Source organism: Chlamydotis macqueenii, chromosome 14, assembly GCF_036417535.1.
Source record: "Chlamydotis macqueenii isolate bChlMac1 chromosome 14, bChlMac1.mat, whole genome shotgun sequence".
Taxonomy (NCBI): domain Eukaryota; kingdom Metazoa; phylum Chordata; class Aves; order Otidiformes; family Otididae; genus Chlamydotis; species Chlamydotis macqueenii.
The window spans coordinates 3200538-3218953 of NC_141569.1; the positions used below are offsets into that span (position 1 = coordinate 3200538).

Consider the following 18416-nt stretch of genomic DNA (forward strand, 5'->3'; position numbering starts at 1 on the left):
TCCTGGTAAAACAGCAGGAGTCGGGACCTCCGCCCCTTATTTCCCAGTGTTATGTTAATCGGGTTGCGGGGAGCCAGGCTTCCTCCCCTCCCGGGGCTGCTTTCCGAACAGTGCGAATCTCTGTATCGGGGTGAAATTAAAACAACATAATGAGAAAGGCTACTAGCCTCGATGCGAACTCCCCCAGGCTTGGGCAGCACGGGCGGTGCTGAGGGCCAGTGACCGTATCTTCCTCTCGGCCATGGGGTCTTAAGGGAGGAGGAGGATGTACGGCAAGAAACTGCTTATGTCCTGCAAGACCCCTCCCGGAGCTAGATAAGGTGCCCTGAGCTGCAGAAAAAGCCATCACAGACCTTTCAGCAACGCTGCGTTCAATTTTAATGTATAAAATGGGCTTTTCTTTGCTCTGTAGGGAGAAGCACAAAAGCAGCAGGTTGTTTATACTACTGAATAAACTAAAGGCAGGTCTCCGAGGGATCTTATGCAAACCACTTACCTTGAAACACAACCCCACGGGAAAGCGAGCGATGGAGAGATGCGTGGTTAATGTTTTACATCTTCAGGGCAGCATCCGAGTAGCTGGCTCAGCACCAGTTAGCATTAGGTATCACGGAAGGTAGGGGCTGCAGCAATCTTTCAGAACGTAGAAGTCACTTATGAGGTATAAGTAGCAAGACATTTGGGCTCGAAGTTTAGTGGAGCATGATGTAGGATTTAACCCTAAAGGCTGAAGGCTTAAATTAAGTCCTGAAGCTGAAGGTTAATTGTTAAAGTGAGAGTTTGGAGGGAAAGTGCATTTATTATCAGGATGCATGCCGTAGTGCAGTTTTAAAATAAAAACAGGAAGCACGGCAATCTTTTCTGCTCTGTGGCAGCTGGGCTCCGTAAAAGGCACTTCACTTTCTCTGACTGCAGGTGAGAGACACTCTCAGCAATAGCAGCAGAAGAATATTAAAGTCTGTTACATTTTTCATAGCTCCTGACATTTGCAATAAAATTCCACTTCCTTGCCTTCTCCATGCTCCCCGTACCCAACAGATTTGGTGCAGGGGTGAGTTTTCTTCATTTCAGCCTCTGTAAATAAAGTGAGAGAATGACACAGTTGTAGGAAAAATAATTCCTTCCTTCTTGCTCTACAGCAGTAGGGAAGAACTGTATGGAATGATGCCAGCCCGGCTTGCCATAGAAAGGGGAATCAGGATGTCAGAGCTGGGGATATTGTGTTAAGATGGCCAGTGAGTGTGACACGAAGGGGGATTGTGGGCTATCAGAGACTGAGTTTTTTGCAGTTTCAGCTGGAAACCATATAATGTCTTACACCTTATTTACGCAGCAATTTCTTTTCCTATCCATAGGTTCCCCTAATACCACAGATTCCCTAAAATATCCACCAGAAAAGGAACAGAGGGAAATTCCAATGCTGGTACAGGGTTCCTGGTCAGATAGTGGCTATTTTATCCAGTTTTCAAGGTTCTGCCCATGTTCCTTCCTTCCTTCTTTCTGTAATAACAGCTACAAACATTATCCCATGGCAGAAATTCTCAAGGGCTGTTAAATTAGACAAATCTCCCACCGTAATTTTTTTCTTTCACTTTCCTTTGCTGCACACCAGCTGTGCAGCTCTTGAATGCCATCTACTTTTTTTCTTTCACAGACCTCCCAAATACAGATGTCCTCAATGAGTTTCCTAGGCCAGATCACAGAATAAAGCAGAGAATGAGCAAAACCAGTAACAGAAATATTTTCTGGGTTGACAAATGTTCTTTAATCACTTTGTGTGTTTGACAAATTTTCACCACAATGAGTAAATCCTTCTAAGCAACATACATATTTTAAAGGAATATATAATTACGTGATCTGTTGATGTTTTGTTAATTTTTCAGTCCCAACCTCCTCATTGCTGAATTCAAAAAAGGGGAAATATAAGGCATATCCAAAATAACAAAATTTGCAAAGTAAAGCCTTGTATCAAAACAATTAAACAAACAGAAGTCAGAAGGGTTAACTTCCTGCATTTTTCCATTTTTCCTTTTTTTTTTTTTCATCACAATCGCCTTGAAAGAATCAGCCATATTCTTCATCACCTGCAGGACAGACATCCCAATAAAGACAAAACGGAAGCGTGATCTGACGATCAGCCAGCATATAAATGCAAAAGAACTCATCAGGGAACTTCAGCTTTCCCCAGAGCAAGGATGTGGGAAATCAGTTGGGGAAGAGAGAAGGAGATGGGGAGCCAAGACTCATGGGGAGTGTATTTGAAGTAGGAAAAAAATGCTTCATTGCCTGCAGACTCTGCTTCTGCCTGTACAGTTTTCTAAACAGGTTCCAGTAGTGATGAGGGTGCAGGGTCGGGCCCTAACAGCTTGACAGAAAGGCACAAGCCTCACTCCCGTCGCACAAGTTTTCTCTAAGGTACAAATCTGGTACAAACCTCTGCCCACACTGCAGGCAGAAAGGGTTGAATCAGCAATTCCAGAGGCCTGGGCAGTTTGGAAAACTGCTGGGAACAGAGGAACTGTCCTCTTCCACCTCTCCTAGGTCACACCACATTCCTAGCTAAAACCTCTTCTCTTCTCAATGCCTTTTAGTCCCAAACTTCCAAGTTTAAGCTTTGGTGAATGATCCTGGGCATTGTCATGGAAAGACATGTGCTTCTGCTCAAGCAGTACTGAAGTTTGACTGATGTTTGAGGTGGGAGGCCAAAAAGTCAGGGCAGTCAGCAGAGCCTGGCTGATGTGCAACTGGTAGCAAGGCATGATTAGTACAGGGTACATCCAGGCTTTGCGAGGCTCCTGGAAATCCTGGCTCCATACGAGAGGAACAGAAAATGGTTTGCCTGACAGCTAGGTAGAATATTGCCTTGGACTATATGTTGTAAGCAAATGTGATGCAAATACGGAAATATCCAAATTATCTCCTCTCTTGCTGTAGCCACAGGCAGATGTCCATCTCTTTCGGCTTAAGGAAAGGAAACAGCTGTGATCACAGAATCACAGAATAGTTGTGTTTGGGAGAGATCTCTGGACAACGTCTATTGCACTCCCCTCTGCTCAAAGCAGATTGCCCAGGACTCAATCCAATCAGTGATTTTACTCTGCATGTTGGTTTCCTTGGGATCAGCTTTCCGCATTTGAAAGCTGAAAAAGTGGATTTGTTTGAAGAATTTTGCTTGGTTTGTTTTGTTAGAGATATGTCTGCATCATTCTTGTTTTGGAGGTCTTTCTGTGTACACAAGCTTAAAAATCTTCTCTGTCTTTGTCAAGCCTGCTGTTCTCTACTCATCTTCAAGGCAACAATCAGCTGTACGCATGCCAAAAGATTTTACTGAGAAAAAAAAAACATAAAGCAGCAAGCAATCCAGTTAAGCCAATGAATGACAGCCCCACAACCCCAACCTAGAAAACACTGAAAGCTGCATCTAGATTGATACCTAATTTACCAGCAAAATAAATAAATAAATCAAGCCTTAAGCACCGTGACGTTCATCAGGGAAACAAAAGCTGGTGCAGATTAGCAGCCCCCTCACTTGAAACTGGGGGAAAAAAAAAAAATAACTGAAGCCTGGCTCACAGTCTCAGCCGTCATAACAAATCCAGATAACAAGGTCCACTATATATTTTTATTTTGCACATTGCAGGATACCAGGACTGCAAATTTCCATCAGCCACCCTTGTTAGCTTTGCAGCACGGACATTTGTCACTGGTCTTTATTTTGGTTTTTTTTTTTTGCTTTCCTCAACCTTTTGGTCTCTTTTTGGGCAGGGGCACACCCAGGCCCGCCGCACATGAAAACACATGCCTAGGAGAAGATCTGGTCTCTCTGGTTCCTGCCCAAGGCCTTAGTTTGGCCAAAAGGCTCACTAGAAAGCTGTAGCTTGAGGGATTCTGCGGCTGCTTTATCTCCTCCCGAGGACATCGGGCAACTCTATTCTCCTGATTTTTTTGCTAATACAAACTCCTTGTCAGGCTTAATCCACCGTCTTGTTTACCACTTCTTGGCTTTTCCACTGAGTCCCAGAAAGAAACCACACACTATCCTAATGAAAAGCTCGGCATGTAAAGGGAGAATTTATATTTCACTTCTTGCCTTTGCTATTGGTTTTACAAGTGATTGCTCATCAGAAACCAATTACCCCAGAAAGGCTTGGGTTTGGGTCCCTACTGATGTTAGCAGGATGAATAGCCTCATTTACAATCTCTCAACTGGAAAACAAAAAGTAATGATAATAAAAAAAAAAAGTCTTTTCTAATTCTCTCTGCCCCTATTGTAATTCACAAGAAAATTAAACTAATAACTCTCTCTGTGAGCATGTTATGCAGATGCCAGGAGTCAGGGATAAATGGATGAAACTATCCCAGGCAAAGTCCCTGGGGAAGGAACCTCTGAGCAGACAACAGTTATGCCTCGCAAGATTAAAAGCTTCTCCAGCAATGCAATCTATGCAGAGAGAAGGCTGTTTCATCTTTCTTTCTTCTTTTTTCCCTCCTCTTTTTCACCTGAATTCTCCTTGTAGGCAGCTAAAAAATTCCATTATTTTTTACTGGGCTCATTTTCCACTCCATCTCCATTTCCCATTTGCCTATAAAGGTCCTTTGCGAAGAAAATTCTGCATGCCAACAGAATCAAGCTTTTCACAAGTGGATCCCAGAGTGGTTTTCCTTCCTGATTCCTTCAGCAGGCAGACAGTCCTTTAATAGACAGAAGGGCTTGGGGGAAGACAGAAGGGTCCCTGTTGTGTACCCAAGCTCTGTGCTGTGATTTGTCCCTGCAGCTCGGATCCAAGTTTTTAATATAATTTTTTGTCTTTTTAAAGAAGATACAACATTAAAATGAAGTCTATAACTTGCCCCTGCTGTTCTCCAAGACAGGAGGAGCACAAATTATCTTCTAACTCCTCCCTTGCAAGATCGGAAGTGTCTTGCTGGTCAGCCACAATACCTCATGTACATCCACCCTGGTTTTCAGACACCACAATGCTGGACACAAAATGGCTTAGTAGACACAAGCACAGCAAATATGATGGTTTTGTCCCAGTTGGGTGCTGATGGTATTGTGCAGCATGTGGGTAACGTGGAGGGGGCACAATTTCACTTGACATTTGGCAGTTTGCAGTATGAGATGTTCATGGATTCACATGGTGACTGAGACTGAAAGGGACACCTGGAAGTGACTGGGTCAGCCTTCCGCTCAAAGCTGAGTCAGATTTGATCCAACCTCCCTAGGAAACTACAAGCAGATGTAAAACTTGAGCCAAAAGAGAGACAGAAAAGAGGGCATGATGGTGGCTTCTGCAGCGACAGGAGGAGCGTGCTGAAGTCCGTTCAGATATGAAAGGAACATGGCCATCACGGTGAGCGCCATCTGACAGGCACTGAGGGAGTCAAATGGCTCATATCTTGTGGCACAGCCAGCCAAGAGGACTCTTGGGGAACATGGGAAAAGGAATCAAGCCCAGCTTTAGATGTCCTTACATACTGGGGTAACTACTAGGCTATTTTACAAGGAGAAATGAAGAAGAAATGATGGCTTAGGTAAGCTAACTGAATATAATATTGCATTTCCTGGCACCAGAAAAAAAATGAGTTTTCATTTTTGGAACTGATTTCAGGATTAGATTGCTGAAGTTTGGTCTTCTAGGGGAGACTCAAAGCAAATAATATATCTGTTCCTCTGATAAAACGCCACTGACAGACAGGTGCTGGGCACATAGGGCTTTATCTCCACTTCTGGTAAATGATATTAAAGAAAGATCAAGGAGGAGACAAGAGGGATACAACAGGATTCAGCCACAGGTCAAACTCCTTCCATTTAGATACTTGGGTGGGTATGTTCTGTCTGCACTCAAGGGAGCTTTGGAGATTTAGTCAATACAAACTGAGCAACTGCAGAGCAAGAGCTGTGATAAATTGGGTGCAAAAGAGCAGCAGGTCTTTGACAGAAAAATTAAGCCCAGGGCCCTCAGCCCTCAGCCTTGGCAGCATGAAAAAAAACCTGTCTGTTAGTTAAACAACCAAGAAATACAGACATAACTTAAGAACTCATCAAACCAGCCAGGCTTCCCTGTGATGCTAGACTTTAAACAAACATCTGAATTTCAGATAGGCTTGGGCTGAAAAAATCCCTGTGTAGAGATGTGCATTATTGTTTGCACCATGGTGAACTCTCGTGCTTTTTTGGGGAAGATTTGGATACAGAAATTCAGTGACTCATTGAAATAGAACGAAAAAAAATTCAGACAGCTCATATTTTCTCTGGGTTCACATAGCAATTTAACCCCAATTCTTCTATTTCACATGCAGCCTGCTATCAGAGTCTCTGCATCTCGGCCTATCAGAAATCCTACTAATGCTCATAATAATTTTCTTGATTGATGGTTGCTTTTCCTGCTTCTCTTTCCTTCTTAAAAATATGATTTCTTTTCTGTGCAGGCAAAATGTATGATAAGATATTTCTTGAGCTATTTAATGATATTCTCTGTTGTAGACATTATTTAAATGAATGGATTTGATCTGAAGACTATAGTGACCCTTCTGGGAATCTTCACTCTCTCTTCATTTCTTGAGATGCATTTTTTTCACCTGTTGTTGCAGATATTCCTAGCAATGAAGTAAAATAAATATCTCATCACAAATGCCTGCAGATCCTCTGGATGTATTTCTGATGGTTGACTGCACAAATGTTTTATTTTTCAACCCGTTTAACATGAACTTGTTTGCCCTGCTTCCTAGCATTGGAGAAACACTTTGAATTCCAAATGCTGAAATAAAAATTGCTGCTATTATTTAAAACATGCAAAAATGTATCATTTATTCAAATGTAAGATTTGTAAATCATTGAATATCATGGGAGATGAATCATTAGTCAAAGTGCAGACTGCACTAGAGGTCATATTTAATTTATTTTCAAAGCCTTCATTTGTGCTTTTTGGTCTGGTATGTCGTAAGTTATTCAATACACAAAGGTGTCTACTTATGTCTCACAATAATTAAGCTGATTAAGTCATATTATCACTAACAAGAAGCATTAATTCCACTTCAGTGAACACTGAAAACAGAGTCAGTGACATTTCCACCACTTAGATTGAAAACACATTATAGGCAAACTGGGGAGGCAAAAGCTTCACTTAGCCTGAGCCTGTTCCTTCATCTGATCTCTGTGGAGGAGTTAGCAACTGATGTTTTCAGAGCAGTAAAAAAAAAAAAAAAGAAAAGGTGCAAAGGAGCGGAGAAAATTAGCACGTGACAATCATGCAGACCGTTTTCCAGTGTGGCGGAGGTTAAATTGTTATAAAAAAAACGTAAAGGAGATTTATTTCTACAAAACATCTACTGCCATCAAAAAGGAAGCAGGAGGAGAGGATCCAGTCAAGAAGAGCAGGCTGTTCTGTAGGGTGAGTCCGGGGAGGTATTTAAGACACCTGAGGCAATTTGAAAAGACATCAGGATGGACCTTGACCCAGTCCTGGCTAAATTAAGGTGTGCTCATTCCAGCAGCATCCTCAAGTGAGAAGATAAGATAAGAAAATGAAACCCTAGCTTCTTTGGAGGCTGCAGTTACCCACTGAGTGCCACAGACTTTGGGCTGGATCCAGAACCCTCCAAGGTCAATGTGCAGACCTTGCTGGTTCCCGCGGATTTTAGCTCCGTCCTGCTGATACCAACCCCTCTGGGGATCTGGGACCGCCTGTGTCCATGGCTCTACCCAGCCTCACCCGACCGCATGCACAGTGCTGCGGCCCCGCTAAGGTCTCCTGGGGACTCCACTGGCTGCTGCTTGGCTCCGTGTGCGGCAGACCGGAGCACCAGCCCCGCTAGGTCCTTTCTGGCCTCTTTTCTCTCTACCTCTGGATTCCTTTTGTCTCTCCAGTATACACTTTCAAGTCATTACAGAGATATAAGCAATGTTCCCATCCAAAGAGTCTGTTCAGCAATAGCAAGAGCACAAAAAAAACGCTCTTTGTGCTGGTGCCCAGAAGCGCTGTGTGCCTGCCCAGCGTGGCCTGCAGCGCTTTGCCGCCGACTGCGCCACATGGCAGCTTTCCCGCTGTTGTAGAAGCAAATCTCAAGCTGGCTGACAAGTCCCTGAAAGCCAGATTTGCCTCTGGATCTCTGAGAGAGCTGGGACATGTGAGAGGGGCGTACGGAGAGCGCGCTGAGGAGTACATCTCCAAAGCAGCTCTCACGCCCGGTGCATTACCAGGCTAGAGAAACCAGCTAATGCTCATGAACTGTGCGGGAGTGTAAGCACGGGAAGAGTTGTAAAAATAACTGGTTGTAGGGCAAAGACCTTGCATTTTTAATGACACCCTGTCCCTGCGGGAGATCTTCAAAGGAGATCTCATTTATTAGATGGACAGTTCTGACCAGGCGTGCCCTTTGAAGAAGGGATAGCAGGGTGGCTGAGTGAGGTTTAAGCCAGTGCTCTCTCTCCTAAAGCAAATCCTTTTTTTATTGTCCTTTTTATTGATGCGTTGATTGAGAAGAGATGTTGAAATTTAGCTCTTAGTGCAGGACTTCCTTCAGCTAAGCAAAAGGAGATCCCCAGGGAACGCGAGGTGCTGAGGCCTGGGCTGGGCGCTGTGTTGACCCTTAAATCCATTTTGGAAGAGGCCTGGCCTGTATTAGGGTGCAAACCTAGGGATCAGCAAGAGGCGCAGACTGGTGCGTGTGAGCAGGGGCTAAAAAATGCCAACAAAATGTACTGGAGAGTGACACGCTGGTGAGGAGGTGGCAAGATTCTCACTGGTGGGAGATTCTCACTGCCCCCGCAGGGAGTCAGGTCCATGTGATGCTTTCGTTACTTATTGAGGCTGTTATTAATTTTATTGTATCACTTTACATAATTCGCTTGTTGTTTTGAAGCAGTGAAATGGCTAATGCTGAACAGGGCTCTCAGGCAGTGGCTGTTTGGGGTTCTTTTTTTACCCTTAACGCTCTGCAGAGACCATTGAAGAGTGCACTCGGTAGCACGAAATCCTTCATCCTACCGTCTAATTGCGATAGGGAATATTTCATTTACTGACAGCCAGGCAAATGTGAGCTGGGACTGAAGTCACCAGAAGCAGCTGGGTCCCATTCATGTCCAAAGCACTGTCCTCCTGGGGCTCTGATGCCCAAGGGACCCCTTTGAGTGTTCCCTGCCCACTGCTTCCACCACGTGCAGAAAAGGACTTTCCTGGGTTAATCCCAAAAGCCGCATTGCAGCCTCCTCGAGCCAGTCACTGAGCAAGGAGGGAGTAAGAGAAGGACAACCATGCCGTGGCCACCTCAGGGCTTCATCCAAAGGTGAACTGCTTCCCACATCCAGAGTCAGCCCCCCCCAGCAGGTACTGGCTTGCCTGTTCCCAGGTCCCTACCCCTGGCAACACCCAGGTTATCTCTGTGACTCCTGGGGCAAGCTGGTGGGTGGTGAGCATCCGGGGAAAGCTTACACAAACCATACAAAGCAATGCACAGTAACAACAATAAGCCGTCACCACCGCACCCAGCCCCTCTCCCCAGCAATTCAAAGCCCTTTATGCCCACACCTTGGTGCAAGCCCTCAAAGAATCTCTGCCTGAGCTGGAGCAGGGAGCTGTGTGACATCTCCAGTATGTGTCTCGTCCCGGCCGTGACCCCAAAATGCTCCTGAGCTCAGGGAGGGAGGGAAGGGGACCATAAGCCCCCAGCATCCCAGTGAAGTGAATAAAACGACTCTTCTGGAGTGTTCCAGCCATTCAGGAGGCCACAGGGACATGCACGCCTGCCGGAGCGGAGAGGTCTCTGTCACGAGCTGAGCATTGATTCCTGCTGTCGTGCGCAGCTCAGGGACAGCCAGGAGCCGGGGTGAGCTATTAAAATACAATTTATTGGTACAAATCAGACATCATGAAATGAACTCACTTTAGAAAGAGCTGTCATGTTCCGCACAGAGGGATTGGAAATGAGCTGTCCCGTGACAGGAGCGATTGGCAATGGTGGAAGACAGACTGGGTGGACAGGTGTAGGGCAAGTGGACCGGGGAGAGACTGTTCTGGGACTGGAGTCCTGCCCGTGAGGGCTCCTGACAGCCAGCTAACAATCCTCAAAGAGAAGCAGGGCACAGCGGGAGATGTCTGTCCAATGCAGGTGGGGCCTCCGGCGGAGGGGTTCCCCCAGGCATTTGGGACTTGGGGAAAACAGAGATCCGGATGAGTGCAGGGGGAGGCGGGAAGAGGACTGTCACCCGTGTTGGGGTCCCTTCAATGGCTGGAAACTGTCTTTCAGATGGTGTTGCCCTGTGCTGGAGAGTTACCCAGCACGGCCTCACCTTGTGCATCTCTCAGCTGCTCAAGCTCACAGCTCTTCTGGCCATCCAGTCTGTGTGTGCTCCAGCCCATGCTGCTCCCGGAGCAAAGACTGGCTCTATCCTGGACCCTGGCTCTGTCCTGGACTTTGGGCCTCCAGTTCTGCTAGCGTTGGGTCAAGGTTTGAAGGGAAGCACTCAAAATGTCTGAATTTTGCACTCACTTCCCGGAGAAGCCAGACGCCAACAGCTGCTCTGGACATGCAACACATCCCACTGGATCTCAGGGACAGTGCAACGGTGACTGCCCCAGTATGTAGGGTCAGGCTTGACTGAACCAGGCTTGGTCTGCGTACATTTTCCATGCCTACTGGGACAGAAATACAGGCATGCAGCTCAGTACATTCACACAGTCAGACAAGACAAGGAAGTGACGGTGTTTACAGAGAGGGATGACCCCTAAGGGGACATGGGAACGGGTACACTCAAGGCAGATTTGCTTAAATCCGGTCATGCGGACCCTCAACAGCACCTGCTGCCAACACAGCTCTGCAGGATGAGATGGGAGAAATGCCCCCTTCTCCCCCCATCCCTAACACTTCTCAATCTCTTCCTCCTTAAATCCTTTCCCCGTGCCCTGGTGAGCCACTATCTCAGCAGCCCCGCAAAGTCCTGAGTGGTCCATACATGGACCCAGCAGCTGAAATCATGTGAGTGATTCCCAGGGCCTTGGGCAGAGCTACCCAGGCCCAGCGCTGGTCACTATTTCAGGTCGTTGTTGATAACCACACTGTCATGCATGTCACAGTAAGTTGTTATCTTCTTCCTCTTGCCAAAGGTGGAAAAGCTGTTTTTGTTCTCCCGGCCCAGGAAGCGGGGTCCGTCTTTGCTGGAAAGCAGAGTGGGGGTGCCGGGGATGTAGACATTGTGCTGATAATCCAGGGCTGGGACGTGCCCTGAGTACAAGGGGCTGTACTGGGGTGTCCAGATGCTGTTGGTGCCTGCCGAAGCCTTCTGAAACTCTGGAGGAAAGACGAGTGGGAGACTGGCTCAGGGGAGGTCACATCCATAGCTCAGTGGGACAGTCACATCCATGTCCCAGGGTGCAAGCCCATGGCCACGTGTCACCAATCTCTCTTCTGGAGCCTGGACACCCCTTCCACCCCACCAAACTCCACCACTGCAGGGATGGGACACCCCCACCAAGCAACAAGAAGGTCTGATCTTCCCAACCCGTGTGCCCCAATACTAACCAGAGACAGGGGTCACCAGCGTGCACAGCCTCTCATGCTCCTTCTGGAGAGCTCTGTGGATTTCCCCCACGTCCTCCAGGCTCTGGGAGCTAAAGAGAAGAGATTGGTTCAAAGCTGTGTTGGAGATAACCTCCTTGTCCCCATTTCCCCCTTCCGCCCGCTCCCTCTGTTCCCGCGGTGCCGGATTTGGTACCTCTTCAGGGCGGGTCGCTGTGTGCTTGGAGGCAGCCAGTCTGTGTTGGGCTGCTTGATCTGGAAAACACAGGGAAGGGCAAGGGTGGTTATTGGGATGGACCCTCTGTGCAACAGCCCAGCTCTGCCAGCACCAGGCTTCAGCAGCCAGGGGTGCAGGACTCCATCTCCTCCTTTGCGGAGAAGCAAGAAACACGTTCCCATTTTAGGGAAACTGAGGCAGCGTTGAGCTAGCCCGTTCCCGTCTGGACCTTCCCCACCCTCGTGGGGCACTGAGGTTGTCTGGGGCTTGCTCTCCATCTCTGGGAGTTTAATTGCCAAGCAATTGTCCTTCCAGGGAGAGAAAGGGTTTTTTCCTATTTCTATTCATTTTAAAAAGCCTATTTTGCAGGTGCAATGGTAACTTAGCCCAGGTCTCAGACACCGAAGCGTGAGAGGTGTGGAAACTGGCTGCGTACCCAATGTCCCAGGGGGGCTGCAAACATCTAGGGGGAAATCCCATTAACGCATTAAAGAAGTGAGTCCAGCGGAGCAAGGAGATGTGCAGGGAAAGCCTCCTGGCAGCGAGTCTTGGGCTCTCCTTGGAAGGGCTCTTTTATTAAAAGTCAACCGTAAGTGGATTAGACGCCTCATCACACTCCATCCTTGTAATCGTGTTTTGGAAAGAGTCTTTCATTGGGAAAATTAGATGTTCCTCATTTCAATACCTAACTAATGTTGACATCAAAATCCCACACCGTACATCCCACGCCCTCCCCTCTGGAGCAGCCTGGTGTGGCACAGCGGCCAGGCCTGGATGCCAAAACTGAGGACACAGCAGTGCCAGCAGGGCCGGGACCAGCCCCGGGTGCAGCAGCGGGATGCTGCGGACCCTCACTGGCACAGGGGAAGCGGAGCGGCAGCTATGCTTAGGCTGTTCCAGGGTGAACTGCTCACCCACGCAAAGGAGACACCACCCCCACCATCCCATCTCCCCTGGGACACCGGAGCGTTTCTGTGTCCTCTAACAGGTGCAAAACATGTCAGGAAGGGATTTCCTCTTGCCTCAGCCGAGCCTGCTGTTCCCCGGTTATTAGACCCGTTGGGAAGCTCGGTGGAGAGTTTCCTGCCACCTGATGGCTCCTAATTCCTGCACTGATCAAAGGCACCGGTTATTCTCCTGGAAAAGCTGCGCCTGGTTTCTCTCATGGCAAGGGCTGAGGGAGGGGGCTGGGGGGATCCATGGAGTGCCAGCAAGCACCGCCAGGCATGGCCTTACCTGCTTGGAGAGCTGGAGATGCTGGCCCAGCTGGGACCGCTTCCTGGGGTCCTTCTCATTGTTCCGGGGGGGGCTGCAGGGTTTGAGGAACATGAAGTCGCTCTGGGCAGACTCAGGACCGAGGCAGACCTTGTAGCAGTAGCCCGGGGGGCCGCCCCCGGGCACGTCGAGGCAAGTGGCAGCCGTGGTCCCCACGGGGGGCTGCTGCGCCGTCAGGTTGGAGGTCTTCAGGCCGTCAGAGGAGGGTCTGGACCCCGGGCAGCAGTGGCAGCGGGGTGGTGAGCAGCCATCACCTCGGCGGGAGCACCGCTTTCTGCGGCACCGAATGGCTGTGAGAATGAGGATGGCGAGGAGGAAGGTGAAGGAGATGGAGCCCAGGGAGACAAGGAGGTAGAGGGTGAGCGGGGAGGATGAGGAGGCCTCTGGAGGGAGGCTGAACTCACTGAAGTCAGAAAGAGTCTGAGGCATGGTCTCCACCACTGAAAGCAGGAGGGACACGGTGGCCGAGAGGGCTGGCTGCCCACTGTCCCGCACCTGCACCACCAGCCGCTGCCGGGTAGCATCCTGCTCCAGAAAGGAGCGGAGGGTGCGCAGCTCACCCGTGTCTGGTGCCACACTGAAGAGGGTGAAGTCAGTGGCCTGGAGGAGCTGGTAGGAAAGGCGGGAGTTCAGCCCCGCGTCCGCATCCACCGCCGACACCGTGCCCACGAGGTAGCCAGGCCCAGCTGATCGCGGCACCAGCTCGGTGGCCACGGAACCGTTGCGCGGCACAGGGGAAACGATGACCGGAGCGTTGTCATTCTGATCCAGCACAAAGATGTGGACGGTGACGTTGGCGCTGAGTGGAGGGAAACCCGCATCCTGCGCTTGCACCTGGATCTGGAAGCTGCGGATCTGCTCGTAATCGAGGGAGCGCAGGGCGTACATGTGCCCGCTGTCCGAGTTGATAGACACGTAGGTGCCCACAGGCATGCCATGGATGTGCCCGTCGGCGATGGAGTAGGACAGGTAGGCGTTCTGTTGGCAGTCAGGGTCCAACGCGCTGACAGAGCAGATGGAGGCACCTGGCGCATTGTTCTCCGTCACGTAGACGCTGTAGGAGGGCTGGAGGAAGCGCGGGGCGTTGTCATTCACGTCGGACACCGGGACAGTGAGGGTGCTGCGAGTCAGCAGAGCAGGGGAGCCCATGTCCCGTGCTGTGATGCTTACATTGTACTCGGGCACAGCCTCGCGGTCCAGGGCCTGCGTGGTGACCAGGGTGTAATAGTTGCGGAAGGAGGAGCGGAGCTCGAAGGGCACATCGGGGCTGACCTCGCAGCTCACACGCCCGTTGTCCCCGGAGTCCCGGTCTAGAACACTGATGACAGCAATGACAGTGCCTGGTGGGGCATCCTCCAGCACGGGCGTGGACACAGAGGTGAGAGTCACCTCTGGCGCATTGTCATTCACATCCAGGAGGTGCACAAGCACCCGGCAGTGCACGGCCACAGCCGAGGGTCCACAGTCCTTGGCTTGCACATAGAGCTCGTGGAGGCTTGCCCGCTCATAGTCCAGAGGGCCCTTCAGCAGCACCTGCCCACTGCGGGGCTCCACATGGAAGAGCTCCCGGACACGCGGCGGCGCGTGCCCACTGAAGGAGTACTCGATCTCCCCGTTGGGGCCCTCATCCAGGTCAGTGGCGTTGAGCTGGATGACCAGGGTGCCAGGGGGCGTATTCTCAGGAAGGCTGACGCTGTATGAGGGCTGGTCAAAGATAGGCACATTGTCGTTCGCGTCCAGCACCGTGACGAGGATGCGGGCTGTGCCTGAGCGCTCGGGGACGCCACCGTCGAGAGCAGTGAGCAGCACCCGGTGGGTGCGTTGCTGCTCACGGTCGAGGGCGCGCTCCAGCACCAGCTCTGCAAACTTGCTGGCGTCACTGCGTGTCTGCACCTCGAGCGAAAAGAAACTGTTGGGGCTGAGCCGGTAGGTGTGCACCGAGTTGGTGCCCATGTCAGGATCCTGGGCACTTTCGAGAGGGAAGCGGGCACCGAGCACGGCGGACTCAGCCACCTCCAGCACATACTCTTCCCAGGGGAAGGTGGGTGCGTGGTCATTGATGTCCAGCACCTCCACCTCGACGCGGTACAGCTCCAGTGGGCTCTCGACGAGGAGCTGCAGGTGGAGCAGGCAGGTCCCCCCGGCCTCACACACCTCTTCCCGGTCAATGCGCTCGTTCACGAAGAGGATCCCATTCTCCAGGTTCACCTCCAGGTGCTGCCTGGCCCCGGCCCGGGACACGATGCGGAACCGCCGTGCTGACAGGGTGGACACGTCCAGCCCCAGGTCCTCGCCCAAATTGGCCACGAAGGCTCCGTGCTCCAGCTCCTCGGGCACGGCGTAGCGCAGCTGCCCGCCCGCCGGCCGCGGTGCCGGGGGTCCGCTCAGCAGGAGGAAGAGGAGGGAGCGGAGGAAGAGCAGCCCCCTCCTGCAGCTCGCCCCGGCCCCCATGGCCCCGCAACCTTCCCCGGGGGACGCGGGATCCCACCCGTTGCCCGAGGCACCGGTATCTCCCCGCGGATGCTGCGCTGGTCCCCGCGGTAGATTAAGAGGAGCCCGGATCGCGGCGGCTGCCAAATCCCCGCGGCTGCGGCCCCCGCCGCGCCGGTCCTAACCTTCAGCAGATGGTTAAGCCCCTCCAGACTTGATTACATTTCCCTGCACACCGTTTGCCTTGTAATGCGGAGTTTTTAATTACCGGAGCAGGGGGGATTACAGCCCTGGATAAAGCTGAGCCCATCCGCGCGGAGAGGACCCCCCTCCACCCCCTCCCCACCTCGCTCCCTCCTTCCCTTCCCCGCTCCCACCCCCACCACCCCGCGCCCCCAATCCCAGTCCCGCACTGGAGACCCCAGTGCCAGCCCCCTCGGGGTATCCAGGCACGATCCCGCCCGACACCCGTGGACCTGCTCACCCCCAAGCCCCCCCCCGCCTCCGTGACTCCCCCGCGGGCACAAACTTTCCACCCCCTGCGGAAGGCGAGGGGGAGGCGGGCGCGGACCGAGCCTCCGGTCCCCACCGGCCCTCGGAGGGCGACAGACGGAGCCCCCTGCGGTCCCCTCCCCGCTCCCCTCCCCGGTACCGGTCACGGTCCCTCCGCTGGCCGAGCCGTTCTCCCCGCAAACCGGTCTCCAGCCTCCGCCGAGCCCGGGCAGCTCCGCCCGCAGCTTCCCACCGCCGCCGTCCCCGGGGGCGCTTGGTAACCGGACGGGACGGGACCGCCCCCCACTTTCTCTCCCGACCCGGCGGCTGCTTAGGGCGCGGATAATCCGGTAACGATCCCGTTAAGGGCTCGGCGGGGCTTTGGCCGTGCCGTGATATTTCACCGCCTTTGTCTCTGCCTCCCGCTCCCCGCTGGGAAGGGAAACACCGGCCCCAAAAGCTCCCCCCCTCACCCCCCGCCCCACTCCCCAACGGGGACTCGCGTGGGAGGCAGGATCCAGGGGCGACTGGGAGACCGGAGGAAGCGGGAGGCGGCGGGGCTGGAGGGGTTTCTCGGGCGGGGGGAAAGGGGGTTTGGTCTCTAGGAGGGCAGCGCGACCCACGCGGGACGTGCCGCGCCCGTGGGGCCGCCGGGGAGGGAGGGAGAGGGGCGGGCAAGGGCGGGGGAGGACGGGGACGGCGGGGCGAGCAGGTGGAAGGAGCGGCACGGCTTGGTCACGCGTGGGCTCCGGCCGTTCACGGGTGGAATCGGGGGGGATGGCTCGCGGTGAGTGAAGCCCGGGCTTCATCGGAAGCGGCCGGTCCCCCGCGTCACCTCCCACGCCAGGGCCACTCCGGGCGTCGGCGTTGTCACCCCCGAGCTGTTTCTTTCTCATCCCACGGTCGTGTCCCCCGTCCCTCGCCCCGGGACCCCGGGGGGGGCGGCACTGAGCACAGGGATTTTCGAGGGTCTCGTTTCCCCCCCTCCAGTCCTTCCCTGTCTCCGACCAAGTGCGTTCCGGGAAATCCTCGGAGCAGCTCTCGCCCTTTTGTTTAATTCAGATTAAAATATTCCTTCTCCCCCCCACCCCGGGTGCAACCTGCTCCCGGTAGGATCCGTGAACCTCCACCCGAGTGGGGGGGCTTTTCCTCACCTCCCCAAACCTTGGGGTCCCTTCCCACCGCCCCCCGGACCACATGATTCCAGGGAACCAAGGCCAAAAGTGGGGGCACTGGCTTGTTCCCAGGATCCCTTTCCCAAAGGAAAGGGCACAGGCTGGAGGTGCTGCAGAGGGATGAAGGATCCAAAACCAGGGCTTTTTGGGAGGGGTGTAACAGAGGGGGGTGGACAGCAGGATGGGGGAGATGGCATGGGGACAGTCCAGCCCCCCAGCAAACACCCCACGTCACGTCCTGTAGATTTTAAGTCCCCTCTTGAGACCCAGGGGAGAATTCAGCTGCCAGCCCCACTCTCCCTGGGTGAGGAATCTGGACACAGCCAGGAGCTGGAAGGTGCTGGAAGCCACAGGAAGCGGGGAGGTGGCTCGCTCTGAGATGTCCTGGCACAGGCAGGCGGGTGGCTGGCGGCCGCAGGCCGGCACTGATGCGCCTTGGCAAGGCCAGCCAGAGCCATCAGGGTGGGATGCAGCGGGAGATGCCGCAGGTTGAGCCGCCTTGGAAAAGCCGTGCGGGGAGTGAAGGCCTGGGGGGCAGGCACCGAACCTTGCCCAGCCACCGCTGTTAGCCTGCCCGCCACGTTCCGGGGCAGCAGAAAGGTCTGCGAGAGAAGCCGTCCCTGCCAAACCGCGCGGCCCTTCCCCCAGCTCCCCAAGGCGCCCGTCTGCCCAGCCGTGCATGCGGGTGCGCTGCTCCCTCCTTGCTCCGAGCGAGAGCAGTTATAGTTTGCGGTGCCCGAGAGCGGAACCACAGTGGGAGGGGGGACTGAGGAATCTCCTGACTGAAGACGGGAGCAGCCCTGGCCCCGCGGCTGGTGAATCACTCCCCAGTTGCTTGTGCGGGGTCGGGCGCTGGGGGCTCAGTCTTCAACGCCGCAACGCTCTGTGCAGCAGGATGCCCTGAGCAGTGTTCCTTCCCCTCGGAAGCGCTGGCTCCCTGCCTTCCCTCAGGAGGGAAAACCAGTGCCCCGAGGGGGACAGCAGCCGTTTCAGCGTGTTTATCAGGGCTGGTGGGGTGCTCTGCCTGCCATGGGGTGCTGGGATGTGAAATATGAAAGGTGTCCCATCTCCTTTCAGAAGTGCACAGGGATGGGATGAGAAGCTACGGGCATGAGCTGGAGAAGGGAAATTCTTATTAGGCAAATTAGGGAAAAAAAAATCTTCACCATGAGGGTGGTAAAACACTGGCACGGGGACCAGACTGGGGCAGGAATTGTCCTTGATCCTCGTGAGCAACCTGCCCTGCTCTGAGCAAGGATGGACCAGGGACCTCCAAAGGTCTCGACTGCTCGAAACTGTCGTGTGATTCG

General features: G+C 52.8%; 1 protein-coding gene across 4 annotated transcripts; it reads right to left on the minus strand.

Moving 5' to 3' along the window:
- Positions 1-1008: 1008 nt before the first annotated feature.
- Positions 1009-15702, minus strand: LOC104487302 (protocadherin-10). 4 transcript variants are annotated; one of them, XM_086758926.1, is made up of 5 exons: positions 12971-15702; positions 11714-11772; positions 11521-11609; positions 10492-10634; positions 1009-1074 (listed from the first exon to the last, which is right to left on the minus strand). In XM_086758926.1, the coding sequence occupies exons 1-5, from the start codon at positions 15458-15460 to the stop codon at positions 1063-1065; spliced, it is 2793 nt and encodes a 930-aa protein (XP_086615052.1). In that variant the 5' UTR covers positions 15461-15702; the 3' UTR covers positions 1009-1062. The 4 variants fall into 4 exon arrangements, with proteins under 4 accessions (XP_086615052.1, XP_086615051.1, XP_086615053.1 ...); XM_086758927.1 differs by lacking the exons at positions 1009-1074; positions 10492-10634 and adding an exon at positions 10962-11289 and having other exon boundaries at positions 12971-13299; positions 13414-15702; XM_086758925.1 differs by lacking the exon at positions 1009-1074 and having other exon boundaries at positions 9830-10634.
- Positions 15703-18416: the final 2714 nt, after the last annotated feature.

Bases quoted from the DNA above. Each gene is read 5' to 3' on its own strand.
- LOC104487302 (XM_086758924.1), bottom strand. From the start codon at position 15,460: ATGGGGGCCGGGGCGAGCTGCAGGAGGGGGCTGCTCTTCCTCCGCTCC. The intron at 11,610-11,713 runs GTACCAAATCCG...TCTTCTCTTTAG, and splicing joins CAGCGACCCGCCCTGAAGAG to CTCCCAGAGCCTGGAGGACG. The intron at 11,290-11,520 runs GTTAGTATTGGG...TCTTTCCTCCAG, and splicing joins GCTGGTGACCCCTGTCTCTG to AGTTTCAGAAGGCTTCGGCA.